This window comes from Chroicocephalus ridibundus, chromosome 1 (genome assembly GCF_963924245.1).
Source record: "Chroicocephalus ridibundus chromosome 1, bChrRid1.1, whole genome shotgun sequence".
Classification (NCBI taxonomy): domain Eukaryota; kingdom Metazoa; phylum Chordata; class Aves; order Charadriiformes; family Laridae; genus Chroicocephalus; species Chroicocephalus ridibundus.
The window spans coordinates 26,718,912-26,746,189 of record NC_086284.1 but is presented as its reverse complement, the minus strand read 5'-3'; the positions used below and the strand labels follow the sequence as shown (position 1 = coordinate 26,746,189).

The 27,278-nt window shown below is 39.3% G+C and overlaps 2 protein-coding genes across 14 annotated transcripts in view; one reads left to right on the top strand and one right to left on the bottom strand.

The window, feature by feature from the left end:
* Positions 1–1,726: 1,726 nt before the first annotated feature.
* On the bottom strand, positions 1,727–19,114 carry USPL1 (ubiquitin specific peptidase like 1). Of its 5 annotated transcripts, none has more exons than XM_063332195.1 (10): positions 18,976–19,114; positions 18,726–18,794; positions 13,252–13,418; positions 12,563–12,691; positions 10,791–11,442; positions 7,868–7,954; positions 7,317–7,446; positions 5,924–6,049; positions 5,087–5,247; positions 1,727–3,928 (listed from the first exon to the last, which is right to left on the bottom strand). In XM_063332195.1, the coding sequence occupies exons 3-10, from the start codon at positions 13,348–13,350 to the stop codon at positions 2,064–2,066; spliced, it is 3,249 nt and encodes a 1,082-aa protein (XP_063188265.1). In that variant the 5' UTR covers positions 13,351–13,418; positions 18,726–18,794; positions 18,976–19,114; the 3' UTR covers positions 1,727–2,063. The 5 variants fall into 5 exon arrangements, with proteins under 5 accessions (XP_063188265.1, XP_063188294.1, XP_063188304.1 ...); XM_063332224.1 differs by having other exon boundaries at positions 13,270–13,418; XM_063332234.1 differs by having other exon boundaries at positions 13,323–13,418.
* Positions 18,994–27,278, top strand: part of LOC134514417 (uncharacterized) — a 46,936-nt gene continuing 38,651 nt past the window's right edge. The window contains exons 1-2 of one of the 9 annotated variants that reach the window (XR_010070733.1): positions 18,994–19,181; positions 25,681–25,767. Coding sequence is in view for 1 of the 9 variants with exons in the window: in XM_063332245.1 (XP_063188315.1) it covers positions 21,524–21,603; positions 25,681–25,781 (181 nt within the window). In the remaining 8 variants the exon portion in view is untranslated. Of the gene's footprint in view, positions 19,182–20,898; positions 21,604–25,680; positions 25,839–26,837; positions 26,912–27,278 lie in introns of those variants that run through there. The other 8 variants (XR_010070731.1, XR_010070730.1, XR_010070728.1 and 5 more) reach the window with 8 other exon arrangements.

The following is a 27,278-nucleotide window of genomic DNA, read 5'->3' as shown; positions in this document are numbered from 1 at the left end:
GCTTTGAGCAGCCTGGTCTAGTGGGAGGTGTCCCTGCCCGTGGCAGGGGGGTTGGAAGTAGATGACCTTTAAGGTCCCTTCCAACCCAAACCATTCTATGATACTCCTTCCTTACACCTGGACTTTCTCATCTTCTAGTGGGGTCCCTTCCTCATGTCGCCCTATGCATTCTGCATCACGCCAAACCCAGCGTTGCTGCTTCACTCACCCCTGGGTCGGTGCCGTCCCAAACCAGTGGTGAAGGAGCTCCCACTTCACAGCTGCAGGTAGCTGCAATCCAGTTGGCCACAGATGGTATCTACACTTGAAGGCAGCTCCCCACCGCTTGGGGAAACCTCTGCAACAAGTAGTCGGGGGCAGTGAGACACACTGCTTTTCAGTGGATTGCATATAGACCACTGGTTGGAAAACGCTGCAGGAAAATCCTATCACCCCCTCAAGTCATGCTGAGGCACCTATTTTGTTCACTGATCAATCAAACTCTAATTTTGGTCAGCACTCTTTTAATAAGGGAATTCACAAACAGGCAAACACTTCACCAGCAGTACACTGGCACTTTACATTCAGAATCCATTGGTTTGTTTTCTATTGTACCGTTACCAATTACAACATTTAAAACAAAGGAGGAGCTCAAGTTCTTTACAAAGGCTTATATTTCAAGAATGAAACCATTCATTGTGTGAAGTGCCAGTTTGACAAACATGTACATAATAGCAACAGAAATAGCTTGGCAAGGTGAGTTCAGTGCCACTGACAGTTTTTCAAACACGTTTTGAAGCTGGTTCAAACTATCCAAGACCATTCAAATATGTAGCCATGCCTTGTAGGAACAATTATGTTCAACTGCACCTATCAGAAGAATAAGACTGAGAACGTAACATTTTGAACTTGGGACCTAAACCCATGAAAAAATGCAGAATACCTCCGAAAAGGGCTGAAACAAAGACTTGCTGATAAAATCCTTGTTATTTCTGAGTATAAGAAAAATGTACAGCTCATCCAATTTAGCATATAATACCCTCAGCTCTGTGTCTATGAATTTAAAAAAGACTCCCATCTAGCAAAATGGAAGCTAGTGAAATCCAGAAACACCAAGATGTGAATCCCTCTGGTTACTCACTGCTGTCTTGACACATTTTCCATTACTTTCTTCCTATTGACCTTGTCCGCCCTTGGCACTCTCACACACGGACAGGCGTGCACTGCTCTATGAAGAATTCCTAGTGACAACAGTAATGGATGCTAACTTACAGTTAATTTTAATTGTTAGAAACCTTTTTTTATTCATGAATTTACAGCTATGAATAATTAAAAGTTACATCTGATATTCTCTCTTTGTGCTGCAAACCCTGTCCCAAATCTTATTAATTTTACTTGAAAAATAACCTGGCTCAGAATATCCTGCCAAATTATATTTTCAGTTACCCAGGATGAAAACTCAGTACATGCCACAATTTTAAATAGGAAAATTTCTACCATGTATCCATCCTTCCTTGGACCCAAGGGGTGAGCTTGTAGGACAGTAGTTCTGAAAAGAGTGGAGTTCCTAACAGAATACCAGCTTTGAATTTAGTGTTGCAGAAGATCTTTGTATCAAATGATACAAACATCCCCAATTCTACTTTTTTTTTTTTTTTTTTCCAAATGTTAGACAAAAACTTCAGGAGTTGGGTGATCTTGTAAAACAAATCCCTACTATCTAAATGATATTTCTTACACCATTACATCACCAAGAATACTGAAGTTTATTATTTCACAAACTCAGTGGAATATGGATAAGTTTTCCGTATTAAAAGCAGCAAAAATTAAGAGTCGTAGGAGCTTTTAATTAAAAAATCAGCATCACATCTTACAGCTAAAATAACGGCTTCTCAGAAAAATAAAATGCATTAAAATCTTATTTGTCTGCTACAATAAAATTTTAAGAAAAATAATACCTCAAATGTAAATTGTTCAAGTACAGCCAGTGTGCAATTACACTAGTTACAAAATATAATTTAATAGTGCTTTGTTTCAAAATATACATAATACCGACAAATAGCTGAAACCAAGAAACCAAATATTTACCATGTTTCAAACAGAGTTTCATCAAAATGAGGTAAATCTATGTCACCTGCCATTGAGCTCGGTGCTGAAATGGAGAATAAGTCTTCCAGGATATCTTCCCGTGTAGGGCTTTCAAAAGCAAGTTTTTTCACACTGGGTTTGTTTATTGCATGAAGTTCCGAGTTACTGTCCTTTACAGGACTGTAATAATTGTGGTCGTCGCTTGTCATTGCTGCATGTGGCACACTGGTCTTCTCATCAGCCGCTGTTGTTGCAACACTGCTGTCCACCATTTCCATATACATGCATTCCTCTTCACTTTTTGGAGCCTCTAAGGAAGCAACAGTTGAAGTAGGGGACAGTAATTCCGCCAGTATTTCATCACTGTTATTATGGCTAGTGCACTCAGATTCATTATCTGCGACATCGATCTGATACTGTAGTTCCTTTAAAAAGCTCTGCAATAATTCACTGTCACTGTGAGATGCAATCTGTGATGGGGTGCTGACATCTCCACTCACAGGTTTTTCATGTTTCATCTGTTCCACTGCTAGCCTATCCAGCGACGCCAACTTCTTCTTTTTAGCATTAAGTTTTTTTAACAGTTTTAGGCGAAGTTTTTTTGTTTTGTCACTATCTGACTCTTCTGCCTTCCCAGAGTTACAGCTAGGTGAATGCAACTGAGTCGCTTTACCTGAGGTACCCAGTGTACTTCCCGACTTATTCCAAGTTGGACCTTCAATAGCGGTATGACTTGCTGTTGGAAGACGAGTGCTTTGAGAAAATCCTTTGAAACTGGATAAAGGATGAGTATTATTACTCTGAGGAACCACTGGATCCGGGGTCTCCGTTGTTTTCTTTGTACCTCTGCTTTGAAATCCACCAAAGTTACTTGCTCCCTTAACTGGCAACCGCACTTCACTTATTTTTTGCATTGAGGGAGTTTTGCAACTTCTCTCATTCTTGAGAGCTGAGGCACTTGAAGGCATAAAAGAAGTATTCTTGCTTAATAATTTCTTTACCCAGCTTCCAACAAATCCTCTTTTTTGGTCTTTGTGTGAAGGCTGAAAGGAATTATTGGCAGCAGGAGAATTGGCAACCTGAGAATTAACTACAATTTTGCCTGCATCTTTCAAGTCAGGTAATTTTTGTATAATATTCTCTACTGGTGACAACTTCTTGTTTAGCTGTAGTTCTGAATTTGATCCACGTTTGCTGTTAGGAAAATCAGTTCTGTCATCTGTTCTTTGAGCAAGCAACGAGTCAGGGTCATGTGTTTTGGGCACAGGAGGAGTAATATTTGCTGGATTCAACTCTTCTAGAGGTAAGCAAATGCTGGAATTTTCATATAACATGGATTCATTGTTCACAGCTAGATTAGATCCCGCAAACTCTCCTGTATGTGGAGTGTTAGGTGAAAAGGCTGATTCCTGCTGTTGTGGTGTGCCCATTTCAACAAGGTTATTTCCCACCATCTGTCCATTCAGCAGCGATTTACCTTCTGAGTCAACATGAATTTCTTCAAGCGTCAGTGTCACAAGATCATCATGTGCCAGATTTTCTAAACCATAATGAACAATACTTTCACCCTCAGCTACCTGCTGCTGTTTCTTATCTGGAGTTCTTACAGAATCCTCTTTGCGATGTTCTGCAGCTATTTTGTCTACAGTGTTATCAAAACCACAATGCAACACTGTGGAATTTGACTGTTCATTATTAAGAGAAAAACCTTCAATATTTTTACTCTGTGAATTCAGTTCTTCTGGCACATGGGATGTTTTCTTTTCCCAGATAACAATATGAATCTCTGAAGGAGGAACTTCAAATCTTTTATGCCTCTTGCAATATGGCCCCTTTAAATCATCACATTCAAGCCAAGTTCCTGAAAAATAAATAGCAACCAGTAGAGACTCAGAGACTTTTAAAATTGAAGTCACTATCCTCAGACATTTGTCAAACATTTTTATAAACCCATTCCCCTGACAAGCAGAAAATAAAGATTTTCTTCTCCATTCTTTATTACATCAGAGAAAACTGGGAGATTTCCACTGTAAAAAGATGACACACAAGCAGAATTTGCAGCAATATTATTACAGGTCAGAGTAGGTCAACCAAAAAACAAAGCTAAGGGGTTTTTTTGTTTGTTAGAACTAATGATGCTGACATCTTCTCTTAAAATACCTGCACAGGTCTGACAGAAGAACCACCTCTCAACTTAAGTTTCTCCGTAGACCTTTACATTGCTTGGGTGGGAAGCATGGGGGTTTAAGAGAAACTGCTCATTTTAATAATCTGCCTCATCATCTGCAAATTGTTCATAGATCACGAACAAATATTTTACAGCTTTAAGAATTTAAAAACAGAAAGAGATGATGTACAGGATGTTCCTAACTAGGCACTTCCCAGCTGCTTCCTCTTCCTATTTGTTCTTAAACTCTGGCAGTATGATTTAGATATTTTTCATGTTGTCAGAACACTTGATAAGACAGCACTCCATTCTCTCCATAGAAGCATGAGAATCAAAATATCAATTTTTCACCTTCTCTGATTATTGCGTTCCCATCAATGGTACAACCATCATACCATCAGTAATGTTTCTAACGTGAATTTGTGCCTCAGGTGCAGTAAAGTTCAGAAATTAAAAGAAACTTCATTAATGCTGGTAGTTCCATAGGTTCCCTTGCTTCCAGCCATAAATGGATTAATAACTGGCTTCAAAATAACCATTTGTCCCACAGTCATGCTCAGACTGTATTTTTTAACTTTTACAGAGTTATGGAAGGAAACAAGTCTACCCAAATAACTTTTGCCAACGAGTAAAGTATAGGACAGAACACTGCTGAACAAATCAGTTGAACTAAACTGAAACCTTCACCCTGAGTAACAGAGTTCCCATAATTATTCTCAAAATTTTAATATGAATTTAAGAATACAGAAATCCTTGTTATTATATATGGACTGTTGAGACTATTGCAGTAACCCATAAAACAGTATTTGATGTACGCTCATGAAGTAGTATAATAGAATTTATGGTTCTTACCATCAGGATTCAAAGACCAGGTTATGAAGTGCTTCTTATCTATTTGATATTGAACAATAGACGTTATTTGGTAGGTATCTTCTTCAAACCGAAATGAATAGTGGTTCAGGTTGTTATGTGGCAAGCCTTCTACGAAATGTAACATTAATATTGAGGATACTCTAATAAAGAGACAATGAAGTACCATTTTATTACAAGAGAATAGTGGGAAAAGTTCCTAACAAAAAAGCAAGGCATATGAAAGAATATGTAGCCCTGCCCTTACTATTCTACTTCAACACAGGACTCTTCAGATTGCACAGTAGTCAAGGGATAAGAATATCCCAACTGGATATTCCATTTCTTTATAGATTAAGGGAAAAAACAAAGACCACATAAGGGATTTTGGGAGTGGGGAAAAAGTGAAAAAAAAACCCAACAGGAGACAACTGTGCCATAACCACAGTAGGAAGGGACACAGTTCTCAAGTCAAACTAGTAAACACATGATCAGGCAACAGTTTTATCCACCAACTGCAGGGGCTGTGGAAAGGCTCACACTGGGTATCAGTTGTCTATATTTACTACTTGGTAGTAAGTATTTATGACCTGGCTCAAACACATGTGCTGGTCAGCATGCTAAACACTGCTCTATGTTTCATGCTTATTAAACACTATTTGCCATCTCACAGCATTTGAGAATGATGTACAATCTTTAAAAGTGAGTATTTATCAGAGTTTAAAGCTTAGAATCTTTGTAAACTCAGGATAATAGTTTGGTTTTGAAAGTGATACGTTCAATAATTGAAGTCTCAGAATTTTATGTATTTTATTTTCAAGTTCCCATATTCAAACTTACTTTTCCAAAATCATCTGTCGTCTTTGAGATCTGTCGCTACAGTTATTACATGGTCCAACATGAATAGCGTTAAGTGGATGCCAATCAGGGATTATATTCATGAATGTTGTTAGTGTTTTCCTAAATCTGGACACACATACACACACAAAAAAGGAGTAAGTGGAGTTGCTGATCAGAAAACAATGACTATATACACTTTACTAGGAGAAAAAAGTTATAAAAATGTTCAGACAAAGCCAAATTCTATTTATATTCATGCTATTTGTATGAATTCCACTGTGACTGCATCACATCCAAGTCAGCACTGAATTCAGTTCTGCCAAACAGTATCAGTCACCATTTGTTCGCAGCAGCTCTGTGGCCTTCAGTTTCACATTATTTGCTCCTTCTCCCTTAGCGCGTTATCTCGGTTTCCTTTCCAACGTAAGAGAGAGCTTGTACCAGGATTCGCATAATTTACTAGCTAATACAGAATCTCAAGGAGAGACGGAAGCGGTAACAAATTACCTCAGAATCCATGTTATACAAGATCTTGTTTTCAAAAAACAGTACATTCAGAGCTGAGATTACGCAGAGGTTATATTGTATGAAAATACAATGTACGGGATATTAAAGTGAAATAACGTAGTTTATTCATTCACCAGCCACAGAAAGGACTTGCTTTATATTCAACCTAACCTAGATTTTTCAACTTAAAAAAAAACCCAACACAGTATGTAACAAATGCTCTTGAACACATCCTATTAACCAGGACTACACATTAGCTGGCAGTGTAACGGACAGCATTAATCTCATCTCACTTGTGGATTTAGAATTTTACTGTATAAACCTAAGATAGTGGAGAGAAACAGGCATTTTTCAAGTAAAGTGAGCTGTCTTCTGAAGGTGTCTCTCTATTTCTGCTGACTTTAAAAGGAACCTAAATGACTAGCTTGTACCTGCAGCTGCAAGAACTAAATCAATTCTCAAGAAATTACTTCCCTGGAATACTATTATAAAATAGATAAATTATGTGAGAGAATATCTGATTCTTTGTAATCCAAATGAATGCTAGAGATATTCTTCAACAGCAAAAGTGTACTAGGCACATGTTCTTTAGAACCACAATGATTTGTATGCACTCAATAAAATACGAGTCAGCATGGCCAGGGACTCACATAGTTACCTATTATTTCTTTCTTAATTAAGAGACGACATGGTTTCCTAAAAGATAACATAGCAGTAAACTATTTGCAAATGCTAGCCTAAAAAAGTGGATCATGTAAAACTTCACCAACAAGCTTAAGTTGTACAAAACCTAGAGATCTGAACAAAATCAACTATTACGTGCAGATTTAAAAAGGCATGGTAGAACAGTTATATAGAAGCTACTTAAAAAAAAAATAAATCTCACCGGTCCTGGTATTTGTAGCCACAACATACACATTCAAACTTCCATGAAAACGAATGCAAGAATAGTTTCTCAGCTTGTTGATCAAGTTGTAAGAGTAGAGGGAGTGCAAACACTGGACTCTCCTTCTTACCTTCAAAGATGGGGCAGAGAAATGTCACTGAATATTTGAAATCCGCTTTCAGTACTTCGAAAATGAAGAATAAAAGCTTATTGCTGATTTTAATTCCAGTTATCCCTTCAAGGCTGTATTTCTAATCCTCACAGCAAAGGGATTGATTCATGTTATTAGGTTGTTATCAATGACAATTCCATGACCACAGCAGAGTTACAAAGACAAAAATACACTCTCTAAAAAGTCAAAAACAGTTAAGGGACAAAGCAGCTGATCACACTGTAAAGTATATATTTGTCACCAATAAAATAAAAAAAAGGACTTGCAAGCTGTCTTGGATGCATACGTACATACATATTTTTACATACTGACATACTACATGGCTTTACATATAGAGTTTCCTGAAAGTAAATGCTGAGATGCTGCAGTAATTACTTACCCAATTCACACTTAAGCCGAGGCTGAAGCTGGGTAAAAATTCTGTTTCTGATTTCATTGAGATGTGCTTCTGCTTTTGGAAGAACATCTAAAGAAAAAATACATATGCTTTCATGTATTTATGTGTAACACTCCCACCCTTTCACACACCCATGTACCCCTAACATGCACTCACTCTCTCCAAACTGATGTCTTTCATATTGACCTATTTGCCTAAAACTGTTGGTAAAATAGCCCATGCTTGGTGTTAATTGATTTGAAAATTACAGAAGAATTTACAGAAGTTATACACATTTTACTGCAGTCTGCTAACCAGTAATTACTTGACCTGACTTAAAGTATGGCTAAGAGTCTTTATCAATAGCTAGATGGTAATGACATTTAAGGATAAAGTAACCAGACATTGCAAACACTGGAGATTCAGAGATTAAGAGTAGATTTTAAAACCTAAACACTAATATCAAAAGTGCAAAAAATTTGCTTACATGCTTTGTAATGATGTCATACAATTCACAATAAAAAATTAAATTGTGTTGTTCCAGATTAAATAATAATACGTTAAGTTAGCCTTTAAAACAGTAATTATTTTTAAAATAGTGTACATTATATATCTATGTATTTTAAATTTAGAAGTTACATTTTTCATACACAAACCCATCCTGAAAGCCCAAGAAATAACATAACTTGTACTACACAATTACGATCATAACCTGCACAAATTAAAAGTTTCTTGCAGCTCTATTGCTTTTGATTGTTTTAAACAACCGTATGTAAGAGACACTGAAAAATTACACAGATGGGCACAATAAATACTACACCTATTTTCTACATCAACACTCTTCACCCAATCCCTTCTCCACTGTTGCACAAATAAACTAACTTGTTTTGCAGCAATTCCTGGAAATGAAAAGGTTTAGTATCTCAAATGACATTATATTCCAACACTTAACATCCCCATTTATGGGCTCTTGCACACCAGAGCTCCTTTGCAAACACAGCACAACAGAGGGGAAAAAACCTATCTCAGACGGGTTCTGTATGGTAGAGGGCTTCCAAATATTACCCAAGAACCTAAAATCAAGCAGCCTGACTTTCTGCCAGGCAGAATATATGAACTGCTTCAGAATATTTTTGGATTATTTTTTTTCCCCTCTGTAAAATAGTATGTTTTCTCTGCTACAAACTGAATTAAACCATTTTTGATATACCATTATTGTTCCCAGGAAAGATACGATATTCTTCAAGTTATCTAATGCTGTTCTGGGACTATAGTCTCTATATTCAAACAGACACTTTTCCTGGAACATCTATTGAAAAAAAAACCATGAAAGGTACTGGCTAACCAGAGATCTGTATTAATTCCCTAACAGGTGATCTCTTAGAAGTTCAGACTTTTGACACGAATGGGTCAGTTCAAGAGGGCTAAGAAAAACATATCCTAGTTTAAGAGTCTTAAACTGAAACCACAATACAGAAAATTATCAAAGTGACACATTACAGTGCCACATCCTCCTCTGACTCCAGCTGTACTGCCTGGAAGGTTGCCCATAGCTGCCCACCACTGCCCCTGTGCTTGGAGTTACGGTCCTGCAACCTGCAAGTTACTCACTAGCCCTTTCCAGTTAGTATGAACCAGGTTAATGTGTTTGATTAATTTTCACTGAAACAGGCTAGGAAGTACTATCATCCACAGCACAGCTTGCAGACCTCAGGGGGAGCGTTCCTTCAATGAGCGCAGCTGGAGCCAGAAGAGAACACATGTTCCCAACTTTACTATTTTTGGTGTAATAAGGCAACTGCCCATTTATACAAGGATATAATCCACAACAGAAATTATTCTGAAGATTAAGATTAGAACAGAATCTTAATAGGATGGGGGAAGGAAACAGTCAGGAAGAAGGGAACAGACAGAAGGGAAGGAAACAGTCAAGCTCAATTACATAAACAATTTACATATTCTCTATATGGGATATGACAAAAAAAATAAAAATCAAGAGATGCTTAGTGTTTGACGATTTCAAAGCGTGCACATTTGCCACAAGAAAAACAATTTCAGAGGTTACCGGGATTCTGACAGATAAAGCACACTACTCTGCAAATTCATGGTAATGAGTTGTAACTCATTCTTTTGTGATCTTGAAATAGGACACATATCTAAGTGCACTATATTAATTTCCACATATTTGTATAGAATCACAGAATCATAGAATCATAGGGTTGGAAGGGACCTCTGGAGATCATCTAGTCCAACCCCCCTGCCAGAGCAGGGTCACCTAGAGCAGGTTACACAGGAACACGTCCAGGTGGGTTTTGAATGTCTCCAGAGATGGAGACTCCACCACCTCTCTGGGCAGCCTGTTCCAGTGCTCTGCCACCCTCAGGGTAAAGAAGTTCCTCCTCATGTTTAGGTGGAACTTCCTATGTTCCAGTTTGTGCCCATTGCCTCTTGTCCTGTCCCCGGGCACCACTGAAAAGAGCCTCACCCCATCGTCCTGACACCCACCCTTTAAGTATTTATAAGCGTTGATAAGGTCACCCCTCAGACGTCTTTTTTCCAGACTGAAGAGACCCAAATCCCTCAGCCTTTCTTCATAAGAGAGGTGTTCCAGTCCCCTAATCATCCTCGTAGCCCTCCGCTGCACCCTTTCCAGCAGTTCCCTGTCCCTCTTGAACCGGGGAGCCCAGAACTGGACACAGTACTCCAGGTGCGGCCTCACCAAGGCAGAGTAGAGGGGGCGGATGACCTCCCTTGACCTGCTGGCCACGCTCCTCTTGATGCACCCCAGGATGCCATTGGCCTTCTTGGCCACAAGGGCACATTGCTGGCTCATGGTCATCCTGTCGTCCACCAGGACTCCCAGGTCTCTTTCCAGATCAGATCAGATCACTCTGAATATGAAGAAACAGCAGCTAAATGTACTCACCTTTTACTTTACTCCTTTTACAGGTATTCAGAAGCACAGTTGCTTGATTATATTTTGTTAAAAGTTTCTGAAGTAAACATTTTCCATCATTATATTCTGCTGCCAGAGCAAATTTTAATATTTCTAAGTGTACCAGTGCTGACAAAATACAATCTAGCCAACAAAGATTATGCATGTTTCTCCACTGAAGACAGAACTCTGTGTTACTAGTGGAACCTTTATCCTTTTTGAGCAAAATTTCAGATGTTGTTGAACAAAGTTCAGAATTTGGCAAGAGTTGTGTTCTGGGACTAGGAGTCTTAGACGGACTTTTGTGGTAGTTGTTGGTGTTTTTTTCAAAATCTGCCTTCTGTACACAGGTCTCCACATTGTTAGTAGGTTTTTGATGGTCCTTTTGCAACACATCATGTAGGCTTGACTTGGGAATACATAAACTATTCTGATAGCACTTGACAACTGGGTCTGTATTAACAGCGTGCTCAACATTTACCACATTATCGGTCCTTGCTTTTTTTGAATGTGATTCAACAGAAAAAATATCACTGATATCACACAATTTCCTTTTCTTATGAGTAGATGGAACTTGATGATTTTCTGAATCAGCAGAAGTAATTATGCTGTTTAATGGTTTATAACCAAGTGGGTAGATACACTAAAGGAAAGAAAAAAAAGTTATAGTGAAATCTACAGAGCTAAAACAAGTACAAACCATACTCTTAAAACAGAATGTAGGATTTCTGTAAAGTGATATTTTAATGAAATCAATACGTAAATTCAACATATGTATGCAAGGAAGGGTGTTTTATCCAGCCACTATCGTATAAGAAATTGTGAAGTAGATACATCAGCAGTGATAATCAACACTACTTTTCCAGTAAATGCTTCCAGCCCCTGAAAACAACCTAATTTTGTCTTATTCTGCTAAATTCATTCCTTTAGGGTACAGATTTGGCATTATCATCCCATGCCTGAGAGACTACTGGTGCCAAAACTAGCAGGGTATCTTTCAGACTAGCCAGCTGCATTAAACCAGGTGTTGGTAGAGACTTACATATATAGCTATTCTGCAATGAGAATACAGTCAAATCCATTATTACCAATCTCAAGACCGATAGATACTATGATTATTTAAAAGTGCAGAGGGATAGGAAAACAAACTCAGAGACCCATTTCTAGTCTAGTCTCTGTCTACTAATTTAAGGGCACCAGTCCATGTGGGATTGCTATACCCTCTCCACATACACGGAGCAGTGGAGAAGGAAGAGGCAGCAAAATCACAACTCGAATATTAAGCGGCACAGAAATACACTAAGGCTAAACTTATAAGGGGTGGGGGGAACTCCTAAACATTGTAATTATAATTACGAACCTATCTGCGTTACCTAGACTTAAGGAAGGGAAAATGGGAGACTCACATCAGCAAGAGTTGCGTATTAGTTACATGGATCATCAAATTTTCATCGTGTATTCTGATTCATACAAAGACTTATTTAGTACCACTTGTGTTCCCTTGTACATAAGCGAAACTCTCCATTCATTTTAATCTACTCCTTTTAAATCTTTAGGGTAGCTAGCTGTGCCTAAACACTGCATGTACACAGGTTAGTTATGGTTTTGTCTATATACAGGCAAACATCATCCAGCACATGGACTCAAAGTGGTCCTATTTCAACAGTCTGCTTATCACCACCAAAACCTTGAACTTAAAGAGGTGTAACTGCTGAAGGTGAAGGCCTCTGCACTACCAAACAAAACTGTTAATTAGCTAATACCTGAGGATTTTCACAAAGAAAAATAGACTCTTGAAAATTAATGCGGTAAGTCCGTAAAACTTGGATCCGGCCCTTCTCTTTGCAGACTGGACAATGCTCATGTGCAGTTGTTTCCACAGGATTACAGTTCTAAAAAAAAAAAAAAAAAAAGAAAGAAAGAAAAAGCAGAATAAACTTATCTATTTCATATGTTATCCCAAAGTAAGACATATATACATACCAAGATAGAAAATCAACGTGCAACTTCTAAATGTAATACCTAATACAATATAGAAAAGTAAACTAGATTGGGTTTTTTTAATATTTATAAGATATATATTCATATGGTAGAGTGTTCTAAATAAGTTTTTAAATATTCAAATATTTAATAAGATATCTTTAACAACACAATTATGCAACATTTCATTCTACTTGAACTAAACCACAGGATGCTTATTGCCAGGAAACACAAGCTCAGATCTTTGAAATACAAATCAATTTTCATAGGAATGCAAACAGTTGTAAAAATAGTGCCAGTAAAAAAATCATAGGCACATATTTACTTAGAATAATCTTTCGCCATTGTTATAGATTTCCGTGGAAAATAATTTTGAGAATTTTTTTTTGGTAAAATTAAGACCAATTAAAAAATCTCTCAAAGCAGAGAAAAATATGAACTTTGCACACATGTAAAACAAGTTTCAACTGACTTTTCCCAAATACCCCACCATGTGGAGTGTCGATTTCCCTATACCAGTCCCTTCTCCAATCACTTGCAAACCATTTGTAGTCTTCTGGGTATCCATCATTCTGAGCCACTGGCTAATTTATGTCACTTGTAACAATGTCATGACCACTAAGGATTTTTCAAAGACTCCTGAAAAATAAGAAGTGAATAAAACAATTAAAGAAAAATTAGATTAAATTTTGGGGAAAATACACCAACAATAATGCAGCCTGTATTTTCTGTGAGAATGAATTCAGAAGAGTATTTTCTTGAATGAAAATACTTATGTTCTAGTGCAGATTATGAACTCAAAACTTTAAATTAAGGCACATAATAGATTTAACAGCTTTAGGCCCTGAATTTGCAAGCTTATCTATTCTTTGCACTCTACAAGGTCTTACATATTTTCCAAGTGCACTATACAGAAATGTAGATGTCTTGTCTGGGCATCTCAACTTACTGCATCTAACACTCAGAAAGAATGAACTTCTTTAAAAACAGCTACAATAAGATCCCATACAGTTATAGATTGCTGCTGAGGAACATTAAAAAAAACAACGAACCAAAAAAACTCACACTGTTGCATCTTTCAAAACAGTGAATTTAGTGTTTAATAAACTATTACAAGTTTTTACTGCAAACGTTAACTACAGAAGGGCATCCTGCCGTTACTGCCACTTTTTGGAAACTTCTGATGTTACTTTAGCAACGTTACAGACTTCATAGCAAACTAAAGCTCTTTCACAGTATCATTGCTACATAATTGTATTGTGTATTTTAAAAGTGGCGTTGAATAGTCTATTTAAAAGATTTCTCAAATTCAGGGCCAAATATTCCCTTTCTCACATATCACACACAGACACATTTATGGAGGACAACTTCAGTATGAACCAGGTACACATCAGATGGCAGCTCCTTCAGTCCATTCCTTCACTGGCACTGAGGCTAATTACACCTTGAATCGGCCAGAAAAAACACAGAGGTTTAGAACTACAGGGACCCAATTCTGCTCCTGCTGACTTCAAATGGAACTAACCAGAATAAATACATATCTCTTAAAGATACAGGGAAAATTAGGTAAGTTGAATTGCAAAGTCATCAATGCAGTATCTCTCCTTCAGACATGACTGTTCCCTTTTCATTACTTCCACTGACCATGATATCCTTTCAACCCTTTCTTATGCTACAGCACTAACTCATACGATAGTTCCTTTTGGAAAATAGAAATTTCCCAAGGCATTCTTGGAGACCAGTGTAAATAGCAGTTCAACCCAAAAGCATTTATAATACTGGATAAGGAGAGACCATACAGAACTGGACAGAATGCTAAAAACCAACAGAGAATGAATTAAAAAAGCACAGTAGGAAAATGTAACAACTCATTTCAAATCAGTCCCCAGTGGCAACTTAAGAGAGGGTCAAAATGAGATGATGGTGTATCCTACTGACACTTTCAATGTGTTCAGGAGCACTTTTCGGAATTACTGGGCTGCAGCGTGTAAAGACAGTATACCCTAGCTTATAAAACTAATGGTTGTAATGGAAGGTAAGAACAAAAATATCAACCCACATGCAGGCAAGCTCTCCAGTTTTTCACACAGTGGCAATAGCACTATCACACTGTGACTCAACTCTATTTTCATATATTTAGTCTAGCCAGGAACTTGAGTTCTTTTATACAATTACAAGTTATGCAGATACCAGCCACACTAAAACACTTAACAACTTTACTCTCCGTGCTGTAGCAAGTAAGAAAATGTCTTTAACTTGTTCAGGGAACTTTTAGTCAATTCCTTGGCCTGAAGCAGTCTCAGCTCTCCAAAGTAAATAAAACACATAGATCACATGACTGGAACTCTAGGCAATTTCTCACCACATAAATACAACACACACTCAAAAAGGTTAGTAACACTATCAACCTGCAAGTTATTCCTTTGTAAGCATGCCCTGGTTTTATAAAACATATTTATTTATTTTCAAGTCCCTGTTTTCCCTGTCACCCCTCTCAAAAGGAAAGCAAGTATTTTTTCAGTGATGTTCCCTATTACTTCTGCTCTTCTTTTTAAAGCTTAGATACTGTTCTGAGATGTACAATACCTCCCCCAACTATAATCACCCAGCAATAGTACTATAGTACTGGAGTCCAAGACTTTTATTGCACTTACGAATATAATAAACATTTAAAAAATTTATTAATTTTCCTTTTATTTCAAAGACATTAACACACCAAGCAAATAAAACGTGTCTGCCAGTACTAGATATGCAGAGTAGTACCAACTAGCCTGCCTGTACTTCTCAGTATTCGTAAGATTACAGCAAGTTATTAGTGATCTTTGCACAACGTACAAAAATTGGGCATCAGATCAACAATTGCCAAGAAAAACAGCCAAGCAAAAGACTGCTGTACCAAGTACTGAAACAAGCCATTGTAGCAATGTGCAATATCTGCATTACAGATGGGAAAGTACATAGGAATGTGCTTTCAAGCTTACTGGGTCATGCTATAAACCATTCATGCTACTTTCCTTCTTTTATCCTGGATACTTGAAAAATGTAATGCAAAATATGTTATGGACCCGGTGTAATTATTAAGGCTATGGTTATGCTTCCTTGAGTAGATGAGTTGATCTAATGGCTCCTTGCTGCAAAACAGGCAGGTCTCTCTTCTCTTTTCTTTCTCTCGCCCCACCTTTCAACAGTTCACATCCTCGTCAGACTTTCCAAAAGCTAACTGAGCTCACAAACCAGCAGAAAACTCGGTAAAGCACAAGTTTTTCTGCTATTCTAGTCAGTTAAATTGGCCTGTGAAAAGGTCTCATGAGCTACAGAGCTGAAAGGGCAAAGACAGAAGAGAAGGAAAAGGTGAAGAATTGGAGAGATATGGGTTTGATGGATGGGCTGTTAGATGGCTAAGGAATTGCTGGGTGGCCACATCCAAAGAGTTGCAGTTAACAGCTCAATGTCCCAAGTAGGCACCAGTAATGAGTGGTGTCCCTCAGGGGTCTGTATTGCGACCAGTAATGTTTACTATCTTTACTAACAACATGGACAGTAGGATCAAGTGCGCCCCCAGCAAGTTTGCAGATGACACCAAACCAAGTGGTGCAATTGATACGCTAGAGGGAAGGGATGCCATCCAGCATGATCTTGACAGTCTACAGCGGTAGGCCCACGTGAACCTCATGAGGTTCAACAAGGCCAAGTGCAAGGTCCTGCACATGGGTCAGGGCAACCCCAGCAACAGGCTGGGGGATGAAGGGATTGTGAGCAGCTGTGACGAGAATGACTTGGGGGCTACTGGTGGATGAAAAGCTGGATATGAGCTGACAAAGTGGACTTACAGCCCAGAAGGCCAACCACATCCTGGGCTGCATCAAAGGAAGCGTAGCCAGCAAGTCAAGGGAAGTCATTCTGTCCCTCTACTCCGCACTGGTAAGACCCCACCTGGAGAACTGTGTTCAGCTTTGGAGCCCTCCACACAGAAATGACATGGACCTGTTGGAGTGGATCCAGAGGAGGGCTACAAAAACGATCAGAGAGCTGGAACACCTCTCCTCTGAAGAAAGGCTGAGAGAGTAGCTGTTGTTAAGCTTGGAAAAGAAAAGGCTTTGGGGAGACCTTATTGCAGCCTTTTGGTACTTAAAGGGGGCCTACAGGAAAGATTGGGACAAACTTTTTAGCAGAGCCTGTAGTAACAGGGTAAGGGGCAATGGTTTTAAATTTAAAGAGGATAGATTTAGATTGGATATAAGGAAGAAATTCTTTACAATGAGGATGGTGAGACACTGGGACAGGTTGCCCAGAGAAGCTGCGGATGCCCCATCCCTGGAGGTGTTCTAGGTCAGGTTGGACAGCGCTTTGAGCAACGTGATCTAGTGGAAGATGTCCCTGCTCATTGCAGGGGGAGGGTGGACTAGATGATCTTTAAAGGTCCCTTCCAGCCCAACCCATTCTATGATTCTATGGTAAAAGGAACCTGGACCTTTTGATAATAGTGAGCTGTACTTCGTGAAACAATATCTTATAAATAAAAATCAGTTACAAACTGCAGTATGCAGGTGACAGAACACATTACATTACAGTGAACAGACCATCTACTCTTTGTTTAAAGGCTAAAGGGACACTTCAAAATGACCTGCTTGTAAATAGTCTTACAAGTCTTCTTTCCTTCATCAAGGGGATATTGAAAAGATTAAAAAAGAAACAAAAGTCTGAGAAGAAAAACAAAAAAGTGAGAAAAACTTCCATTGTGTTATTTGTTACCTATCTATTCTTTATGCAATAAGAAATCAGAGTTTCAAGTTTTTTCTTTATCTGAAGTTATAAGTATAAATATTCAAATCCCAGCTGCCTCCACAAAAATTACAATTTTGGCCACAAAATATATTCCACTAAGTGCAACAGTACTAAGACATCGTTGCTGTCACAAAGTAACTCTCTCTACACTGCAGCCTGTAAGTGCTAGGCAGAATTGCAAATCTCCCTTTCTGCAAACTTCTTCCCCGCAAGAACCCTAACACAGAATAAGGCAAATAAAGATAAAACTGATGAAGTTGTAAAATAAACCTGTGTGCAGTGTTATAACTCCGCTGTCAGACTTCTCTTAAAGCCTTTTCATATTAAATGCTTTTACGGGTGTACGAGAAGGGACAGGGACTTGTTGAGAAATCATTCAGTCCTTCTGAAAAAAACACGAGCTAATGTGGGGAAAAAAACGTAGCCTAAACTCGTGCTGTTTACTATAGCTGCAGCTAAGAGATGCAAGATTTCAGGAAGGGACTTTGCGTAGGCAGAACCTCAGCCTCTGACGCCAGGCAGTGGAAGCGAGGGGCACAGGTTTGGGATGCCAGCTAGCCAGCTGCCAGGGCTGTGCTAGCGGCTGCCCTTCCTTCAACTCCAAAAGGTGCTCAACTGTTCCACATAAACGTATGGTTAAACAGCCTCCTTGGTTTTTAATCCACATCCAGAGTGATCCGTGTGCTATGGAAAGACTGTAGAAGAAAAAAGTGTTTATAGAGCTAATTGTTAGAATATAAGAAAACTGTGCAAGGGGGATTTATCTGTCTACACAGATGCACTAGTACCTCACCGAGTCTATCCTTAGGCGAGGCTGGATGGGGCTTTGAGCAACCTGGTCTAGTGGGAGGTGTTCCTGCCCATGGCAGGGGAGTTGGGACTAGATGATCTTTAAGGCCCTTTCCAAACTAAACCATTCTGTGGTTCATGAAACGCTTCTTTCAGCCAGTTTTAGTGAGCAGAGGGAAAGCGCGCCCTAACCACACAGCTACTGACATGAAATACTCAGTCGGCATGTAGGAACGCCTCAGGCAGCCCTCCCACCGCGGCCCACGCACGGGCACCCCCCCGGCCTGCCCAGGGGCTCGGCGCAGCCGCCCCTCCCTCCGGCAGCCACCCGGCCTGACGGGCCCGGCGGCGCGGCCCCAGCCCCGCTCTCACCTGCCGGCCGCCGAGCCCCGGCTCCCCACGCCGCCGCTCCCGGCCCTTGCCGCCGCGCTCCCCGGCGCCCTGCGAAGCACAGGAATCCGTAGACCCAGCTCGCTCGCCCGCCCGCTCGCCCACCGCCCACCTCCCGCCTCCCCTCAGCGGCCTTCCCGCGCGGCCCGCCCCCGCCGCACGTGCGCACGGCGGGCGCAGGCGCGTGCCTCCCCCTCCGCCCCGCGGCCGTTACAGTCCGGCAGCTACTCACCGGCCGTTACCCGCCGGTCGTTACCTCAGAGTGGCCGGCGGCCTCAGGCCTGGCGGCCGCCGCCACCGCCCGCCCGGCGGCTGCTGGTGCTGCGCAGTTTCCGGCGCGTCCCCGCCGCCATGCCAGTCCGCCCCGCCCCGCTCCCGGCAGGCAGCGGCGGCGGGCGGGAGCGGGGCTGCGCGGCGGAGGTGCGAGAAGCGCCTGAGGTATTTTCCCTCCCCCTCGCCTCCCCCCACCCCTGGCCCTTCCTCCGCGCTCCCTCGTGCGGAGCGGTGGGAGGGGACGATGAGGGCTGCGGCCCGCCCGCCTTCCGTGGGGGACGGCCCGGCGAGCGGCCGCTCTCCTCCGCCGCCTTCCCGGGCGCCTGAGCAGGGAGGGGGCCCGCACCTGCTCCCCCCCAACCCGCCGGAGGAGCGAAGGGCAGCAGCCGGGCCCGTTGCAGCTCACTGAGGGGAGACGGCAGCCCCGTGCCCCGCAGTGCCCACCCGGTAATGGGAGGAACGGCGCTGCCGCCCCACAGTTTCTGGCGATGCCTCTGCGCCTTGCTCGGGGCAGGGAGTTGAGGATTAATCTGCAATTCATTGAATACCTGCTTAAAATCACGCCTCGGGTGTGGTTTAAACTCCTCCGAGGTTCGGTACCTCGGGTCCTATCTTTCTGTCCTAGCACCGAGACGCTGGTTCTGTCAGTTCTGCTTCTGCCGAAGTGCTGCGGTGATGTGCAGGCTCTCCTTTGCAGATCTCTTAAGCAGCCTAGAGTTTGTCTTGCAGTCATTTTTGAAGATTTCAGTCTCAAGAGGTTGAGGTGACGGGGGGCTCTCAGTCTCAATGAGCATTTCTGCACTTGCAGTCTCAGGCTGAAATATCTCGAGTATTTGATACTAGCTATTGAATCCATATTGGCCCATTTTTCCTTCAGTGTGAGCTGCAAGGAGCTCACCAGAAACAGCATTTAGGTCAGGGCTCTGCTTCAGTTACGTCAAGAAGGCTGTCAGCATGGACCAAGCCAGCCTGGTCCCTGGGGCTGGAGGATGGAATGAGTCAGGAAATGGTTCTAGTGATAGCACGGAAAATGCCTTCTCTCTTATTGCCTGCCTCTGCGCTGCTGACACCGTCCTCTTGATCGCACTTTTAAAAAGCATTTAGCATTGTATGATTTACATCATGAAATAATCTCTTAGTATGATGGCTCCATTGTAACGTCTGTAATCTAGCTTCTTGCTGTAGTTATTCCTTTAATTTGTACAGCAATATTTCGAAGTTTGAATTAATGTTTGAGGGTATTTTGCTCTATAGGTGGAAGTTGTTTGCCTGACTGGAGAAAGATTGTGATGAAACTTGGTAATAATTTTGTGACGAGTACTTCTTTTAGATTGATCTTGGGTTTTGATTCATTAGTGCTTTCATTGTGGAGAATGTATTTTTTCTGTGTACTTTCATCAGGAGTGTAAAGCGCTTTTGGGTAAGTTGAGAAGGAACTGACTGGCTCTGCAGTCACTGAGACTGGTGTTTCTACATACACATCAAATGCAGTGTGTGTATTTCATCTCTGTTTCAGTTGCTCTATTGGATTGTTAAAACTGGTCGAATAATGCAATCCACTGAATGTTGTTAAATAGTTTCATTTGTAGTTGTATGTATGCAATGATTTTCCTTGTGGCATTTTAGGACTCTGAGTATTGTGTTTTTAGCCCTAGTAATACTTATTTATGGTTTAAATACAGTGTTTGGATGCATAAAAATTAATATATGCTCTGTTTATTAATTTCAGTAATAAATTTTTAGCTTGTTTTCATTGTAGCTTATGTTTTTACTTTTCCTAGGGGCGACTAGGGTCCATTGTTTTGTTTTGGGCTTCCACCAAGCACAAGCCTTTGTTTCAAGTGTATACTGCCTAACAGATGATGTGGTAAAAGCTGTTTGCTTGTGTGTGCGTGTTTGTGTTCTAGAATGATTAAATAGATATTTTTTCCTGCTTGTCTCCCCGCCTTGCACCTCCCAGCTTTTTTTGGTAAGTTAACATCTATTTGAGGACAGACTTCTTGATAGGGCTTGTAGTGATAGGACAAGGGGTAATGGTTTTGAACTAAAAGAGGATAGATTCAACTAGGTATAAGGAAGAAATTTTTTTCTTACTATGAGGGTGGCAAAACACTGGAACAGGTTGCCCAGAGAGGTGGTAGATGCCCCATCCCTGGAAACATTCAAGGTCAGGTTGGATGGGGCTCTGAGCAACCTGATCTAGTTGAAGATGTCCCTACTCATTGCAGGGGTGTTGGACTAGATGACATTTAAAGGTCCCTTCCAACCCAAACCATTCTATGATTTCAGGTATTTGCTATATACTGCTAAGTACTACAGTATAATTTACTGGCATCCTTCCTTTTTACCTTCCTGCCATTAAAGTTGAATAAAGGAAAGCTTGGGCTAAAGAAAGAATCCGGACCTGAGTTTTTCCACGTGCTTGAGGAAGAGAGTTTGCATGTTGGCAAAGACAAGAAACTGAGTTTTTTTCATCTCACAGTACAATAGAACTTCATTTGGCCTGAATGAAACAGTCCTCAAGTAATAATTACTACATGATGCAAACTCCAGAGTCACCAGGAACTGGTGTTCCAGATGTGGACTGGTAATGACTTTGGCATCTAGTTAGACTGCTGTTTGCTCAAACATTTTCTCCAGCGTGTTTTGTCAGTTTGACTAGATTTGGTTTAGATTTAACTAACAATGTATTAGCACATGGCTTATTTCTGGTTTTATTTACTTTGGTCTTTACCTTTTAAAACTGTTTTTGTTAACATTGGAAGAGCAGAAAGGTTTTCTCATACAATTTTTGAAGCCGCTTTGGTTCAGGCGAGTGAACATACATATCTGATTTTATCTTCTCAATCAGGGTATCCTCTTGTTGCTCTCTGTTTTCAAGCATAATTTGCCAACTTTGTAATTACATCGGCAGTAAAGACTTTAAAACAGTTTAAGTATTTGTTAATTAATTTTGATTTATTATAATATTTCTAAAAGGCATATCTGGAATGGGCACTTTCCATGACTGAAGCCTCTTGGCATGTACATTAAGCATGTAGTGTAATAGGAAAAAACCACCTCTTTTCTTTTTCTGTTAGTATGTTCAGATATGGAGGAGAAAAATTAATCATATGGAGGCTCTCCTCCAGTCCCCAAGGTGAACTCTAAAATGAGTGTTGCTTAGGGCTTGATATGTATGTTGTTTTCAAAGAGTAACATATCTGTACCAGGAATCATTATCTGTAAAATAGTTATGAATGTTGGGGAAATAATATTCAGGGCATATATTGAGAAGATTGTACTCAGGCTGAGAACATATGCTATTCATGTGTGTCTTCTAAAAATATTTTCACATGCAAATTACACACCCGTTGGCTGCTTACTTCTAACCAGATTGCTGCTGCATGATGGTCCCTGAGAAACTGAATATGGAGTGGGAGGTACCAACTGAAAACTTTCTCTGAAGGTTTTGTTTCTCAGGTTTTATGTTTGCTTGGCTTTCCTTCTTTTTCCAAAAACTAACAAAAGAACATTAAAATTTAAACTTGCAAAGTGCCATTTTGGAAATGCAAGAAGAATACAGTAATTAATTAATTAAATGTATACCTCTTTTTTGGTTTAATGCTTAAATACGTTATTAACGTTCTGTTGTTAAATATGTACCACAGGAAAGCTTACAGTCACAATAATCTCAACTTTGATAACTTTTGTGTATATAAAGTAAAGATTACCATGATGTAAACTTCCTTGCATTTCATAACGTCTTTTAAGTCCACAAACTACTAACATTTCTGATTTTAATATGTACATGTAGTAATGTTTGGCTATTGCATCGTAGTGTTTTAACCTGGGAGAGGGAGATCTTTTTTGAGACAGAGGTTATAAAATCTCATATTTTGTCATCCTTAACAGAAGCATCATCTTTGCTCTGTAGTAAAGAGAGAAGCTGAACCCTTCAGGCCTGATGCATTGTTCTCAGAAATCATTGCAAAGTGTTCCTTTTGGGAATTGAAGCCGGCCTTCAAAATACTTTTTCTTAATTTTTGTATTCTTTGAGTTATTTTATCTCCCTGTCCTACAGCCTGTAGACTTCTAACTCCATTCCAGTAGGGAAAAATAGCCAAAAATTAGCAGCTTTTGGGCTTCCAGAATGAGTTATTTTCAGGAATATTTCTAGTGGGAAATATCAATGATGAAATGTAGCTTCAGAAACCCACGTAAAGATGGGCGATCTTTGGTATGATCATGGGCACTATCTTGTGCACTTGTGTCCTTAAGATTCTTCCAATAGTTAGGTTACATTCCTGTGGCATCATGGTGTTGTGTTGCTACTTTTAGTGCAAGTCAGTGTAAATAGAAAATACATTTTAATGTTGATGGAAGAAATTGAATTGGACCCAGCATGAGATGATATAATAACAGTCCAAAAAAACTCATGTCTCTGTACGGCAAAGATCTTGGGTAGCATGGTAAGGCCTTTAAACACTGATGGGGAAGTTTGGAGATGTATTTGTTAAATGACATGCAAAATAAAAAGCACTAGAGCAAGCAAAGTGTTTTTGAAATTAAGTGAACAAATAATGGATAATATTTGATGTCGAAATATGATATATTGGTTTCTGGTCTCATACTGGGTTTTTTAATTGGTGTTGCTCTTTAAAGGCAGGTTATATTTGACTCTCCGCTTTCTCTGGCCTTTATACTGACTTTCGGTTCTTCTGCATGAAAATTTTTCAGCAATAGCAGCTGAAGGTAGTGTTTTACAGGACTTAGGAAAATTGGGATGATGTAAAATATCTATTTCTCTTTTGTGTGTATTTATAAAAGGGAAACCAACTCCAAATTCTGTCTATGCAAGTATGCAATATTTGATGTAACATATGACTCTTTAAAAAGGATATAATTGTTTCATTCTGTTTTCAAAGTAACTTTGAAGGCTGGTTGTTTTGTTTTCTTGAAAATAAGCAGTAATCAAACATTAATTAAAGTCGAACCCTTGTGACTCTTGGAAAAAGTTTCTAAATATCTTGCCTGCAGAACTTGTTTCAGATGTTAGCAGAATGAAGACTATTAAGTAACACACTTGCTGTCCAAGAAATTAACCAGTTCTTGCTATGTGAAAAATGTCTGGAGGCATGTTATAGATTGTATTGCAGTTTCTGGTGTTTTCAAATGGAAGGAGTCTCTTCAAGTGAACCGATTCTGTGTTGGTAAAATGGCAGTTCATGGTGAGAAAGAAGGAGCAATGATGTATTTCCTGAAAAGTTTAAAAAGTGACAGACTATCCATTCTTACTTATCTAGTTAAACTTACACTGACATAGTTACCTATTCATTAGAGACTTTTCCCTTTGATACTTATAGGCACTTGAGCTAAATTTTACCACCATTATCTTGTGGTCCTTTTCTTATTTAGTCTTGGATTTTTTTGTACTCTACAGTCCCATTTAAAAAAACATCCTGTATAAGGATGCTAGTACTGTTATAGCCACTGACACTATGCATAAGCAGAGGCTTCAGTTGCTGGCCTCTCTTTCTAATAAGTGCTGTATAAATGCAAAGAAAGTCTTAGGGTTATTCTGAAGAGTTTAAAAATACCTGTCCTGTCTCATCTTGAATTGCCAACATATTGCCAGCTTCCCTGATTTTTCATAGAATTGCCTGAGTCTAGGTAGTTTGTTAAACTCGGTGGGACTAATTCTGTGTGAACTTAAAGCCTTTGCAAAATCTTTCCTGGTTTTGAATTATTCTTTGGTGATTTCTTTAATGGCTGAAAAGATAGTATCGGGCTCAGTGTTAATGTGTATTTGTGAAACGGCTACTAAATCTGATGGTATGAATTCATTCCTAAGGTAGGGTTAATCAAAGAAAATTATTTGTCATTATGAAGTGTAGGACACAGATATTTTTATATGTCAATTTTTGTTTTGTGGTGGTCTGAAAGGCCACATCATGATTGAGTTTTGTTATGCTGGGTGCTATAAGAATACATGTGGTGCTTCACCCTCAAAAAACAAACAGTTTGGGCCTGGAGACCATTATCCTTCTTTAAATAAATATTTTTATTTAAATTCCCAAACTGTGTGTAGAGCCCTTTTCTATAATTCTTAGGTCCTATGTTGGCAGGGGATGTGGGGAGTGGACAGGAGGGATGATGGTGATGATGAAAAAAATATTTATTTTTTTTTCCCTGGAGTCTAAAATATCAATAGTTCAACTTCTATTGAAACCAAATATTAATACCTTCTTGTTTGCTAATGTAAATTTATCACCCCTCTCATTCTCATGTGTTGCAACCTACTGGCCTGTTAAATGCATCTAATTGTATGTCTTCTTCCCTGTCAATCTCTCAACCTTTCTTTATACTTTAAAATTAGAGATGATATGTTCTAAAGCTGTGATAATGTTCAGTAATTGTTCTACACAAAGCATAATTTCTACCTTTGCCTTTAAAACAGAAGGGAACCACTGTAATTGTCCTTTTCAGTGCTTTTTCCTTATTTCAGAATTGTTATTAACTGGCCACACTGGTATTTTTCATATAAGCTGTGATGTGTAATGCAGATGTTTTTGAGGAGTGCTGATGTCATGTTACCTTTAGACTGCTGTCATTGTCTGTATGCAGTACAGTATAACTGACATAACTTTTTTTTTTTCTTTTTTTTTTTTGGTTTGTTTTCTAGTCAAAGTTGTCTGGAAAGTAGTTTCACACCTTGGCGAAAACTCAAAACCAACCATCTGCTTTTTCTATGGCAGCAGCACCTGGCAAGGTTTGGGCATCTCTGTAAGATATCATGAGTGCATCTCCTTGCAATTTGTTCACTCCTCCCTCAGACCTAAGGTACCAGGACAGTCACTTTTTACTTGGTAGTCAGGAACTGAGCTTCCTGGCTCAACTAGAATGCCAAATAGTATATAAGGGTCCATAACCATGGAAATGCAGTTAGTTTTGCTGTAAACAAGTATTCTTTAGTACAATTTTACTCTCTAAAGCACAAAAGCAATATATTTTGGTATTAAAAGGGAACTTAAATATTTAGTAGAATCAATTATTCAGCTTCATTAATCAGAAAAATATTAAAGTTCCTTGAAAAAACTACAAAAATAAAGATAACTAAGATGGAGATTTTGCTGGTGAAGGTATTATTTCAGTTTTTGGATCCATCTGAACTCTTTGTTTGTGGCTTTAGAATTGCTTGCTTGATTCCTGTCTCTCGCTGCTTCCTAACTGCATCTTTCAGTCATGTCCCTTTCACAATTGTGTGGTTGACGCATGTGCACCATCGTGTGACCTCTAAATTTATCTCTTTTTGTGGATAATTAAGAGGAAAATTCGTGAAGTACCCTGTACTTTAAGAGCTAGTATATCAGGTCAAATAGGGACAGGCCCTCCATGCAACCTAGCATATGCCAGTGGCTATTAATGAATGCTTTGGGAAGGCATGTAAATAACTGTAGAATTTAAATGGGTTCCAGTGTATTTTTTTAAATACCGGTGTTTAAAAATGCCTTTCAGATGGGCCTAAGAGCAAGGTTCTCAAAGCTGCTAAAGTAAATTTCTTTCTTTCTATATATCCTGCTGCTGTTTATTTCTTGTTGCTGTTGTTACCACCTAAAGAGCATTTTTAAGGTTTACGCTGAAGTGCCTACAGTAAACAAAAATGACCATGAAATCCTAATAAATGAACAAAGTAAATCAAAATGTTATGTCTTCCTTCAGTTGTATTAAATAAACCTAATTTTAATTAAGTTGTATTAATATCTGAAGTTACTTACGATAGCAGGGAATAAATGTTTAAATAAAATCATTATTTAGAAGATTAATTTTTCTTTTCTATTTAGTTACTGTGGCAGAGTTCATGTATTGCCACACAGCATAGATAAACTTACTGTATTTCATGCTTCAGAACAGAGGTATGTTACTGAATTAATATAAGGTAAATTTCTTTTGTAATTCAGTGTGTGTTGTTTGGTAATCATGGTTTTATAAAATGTTTCAACTTTTTTTTCTTGCTGTGTCTGGATTGTTTCAGTGATTTTTATTTTTTTTATTAGCAATGCTGTACCATATTAAGTCACTTCATGCATGAAAGAAATGGTGTAGACTTGAATACAAATCCAAAATGGAGATCCTTATTAGAGCAACAAAATAACACTGTAGTACTAAAGCAGAGGTTCCCAAACTTACTTTGCTGAAATTCAGTCACTGGTGTTGATGATTGACACTACTGGTGCCAGTAGTTAATTTCTGTGGTTTTATAGCTATCTCTCAGAGCAGGAC

Bases quoted from the DNA above. Each gene is read 5' to 3' on its own strand.
- USPL1 (XM_063332195.1), bottom strand. From the start codon at position 13,350: ATGATGGATACCCAGAAGACTACAAATGGTTTGCAAGTGATTGGAGAA. The intron at 12,692-13,251 runs GTCAGTTGAAAC...TTTTTTTTTTAG, and splicing joins TGGTGGGGTATTTGGGAAAA to AACTGTAATCCTGTGGAAAC. The intron at 5,248-5,923 runs GTAAGTTTGAAT...TCTCTTTATTAG, and splicing joins CGACAGATGATTTTGGAAAA to AGTATCCTCAATATTAATGT.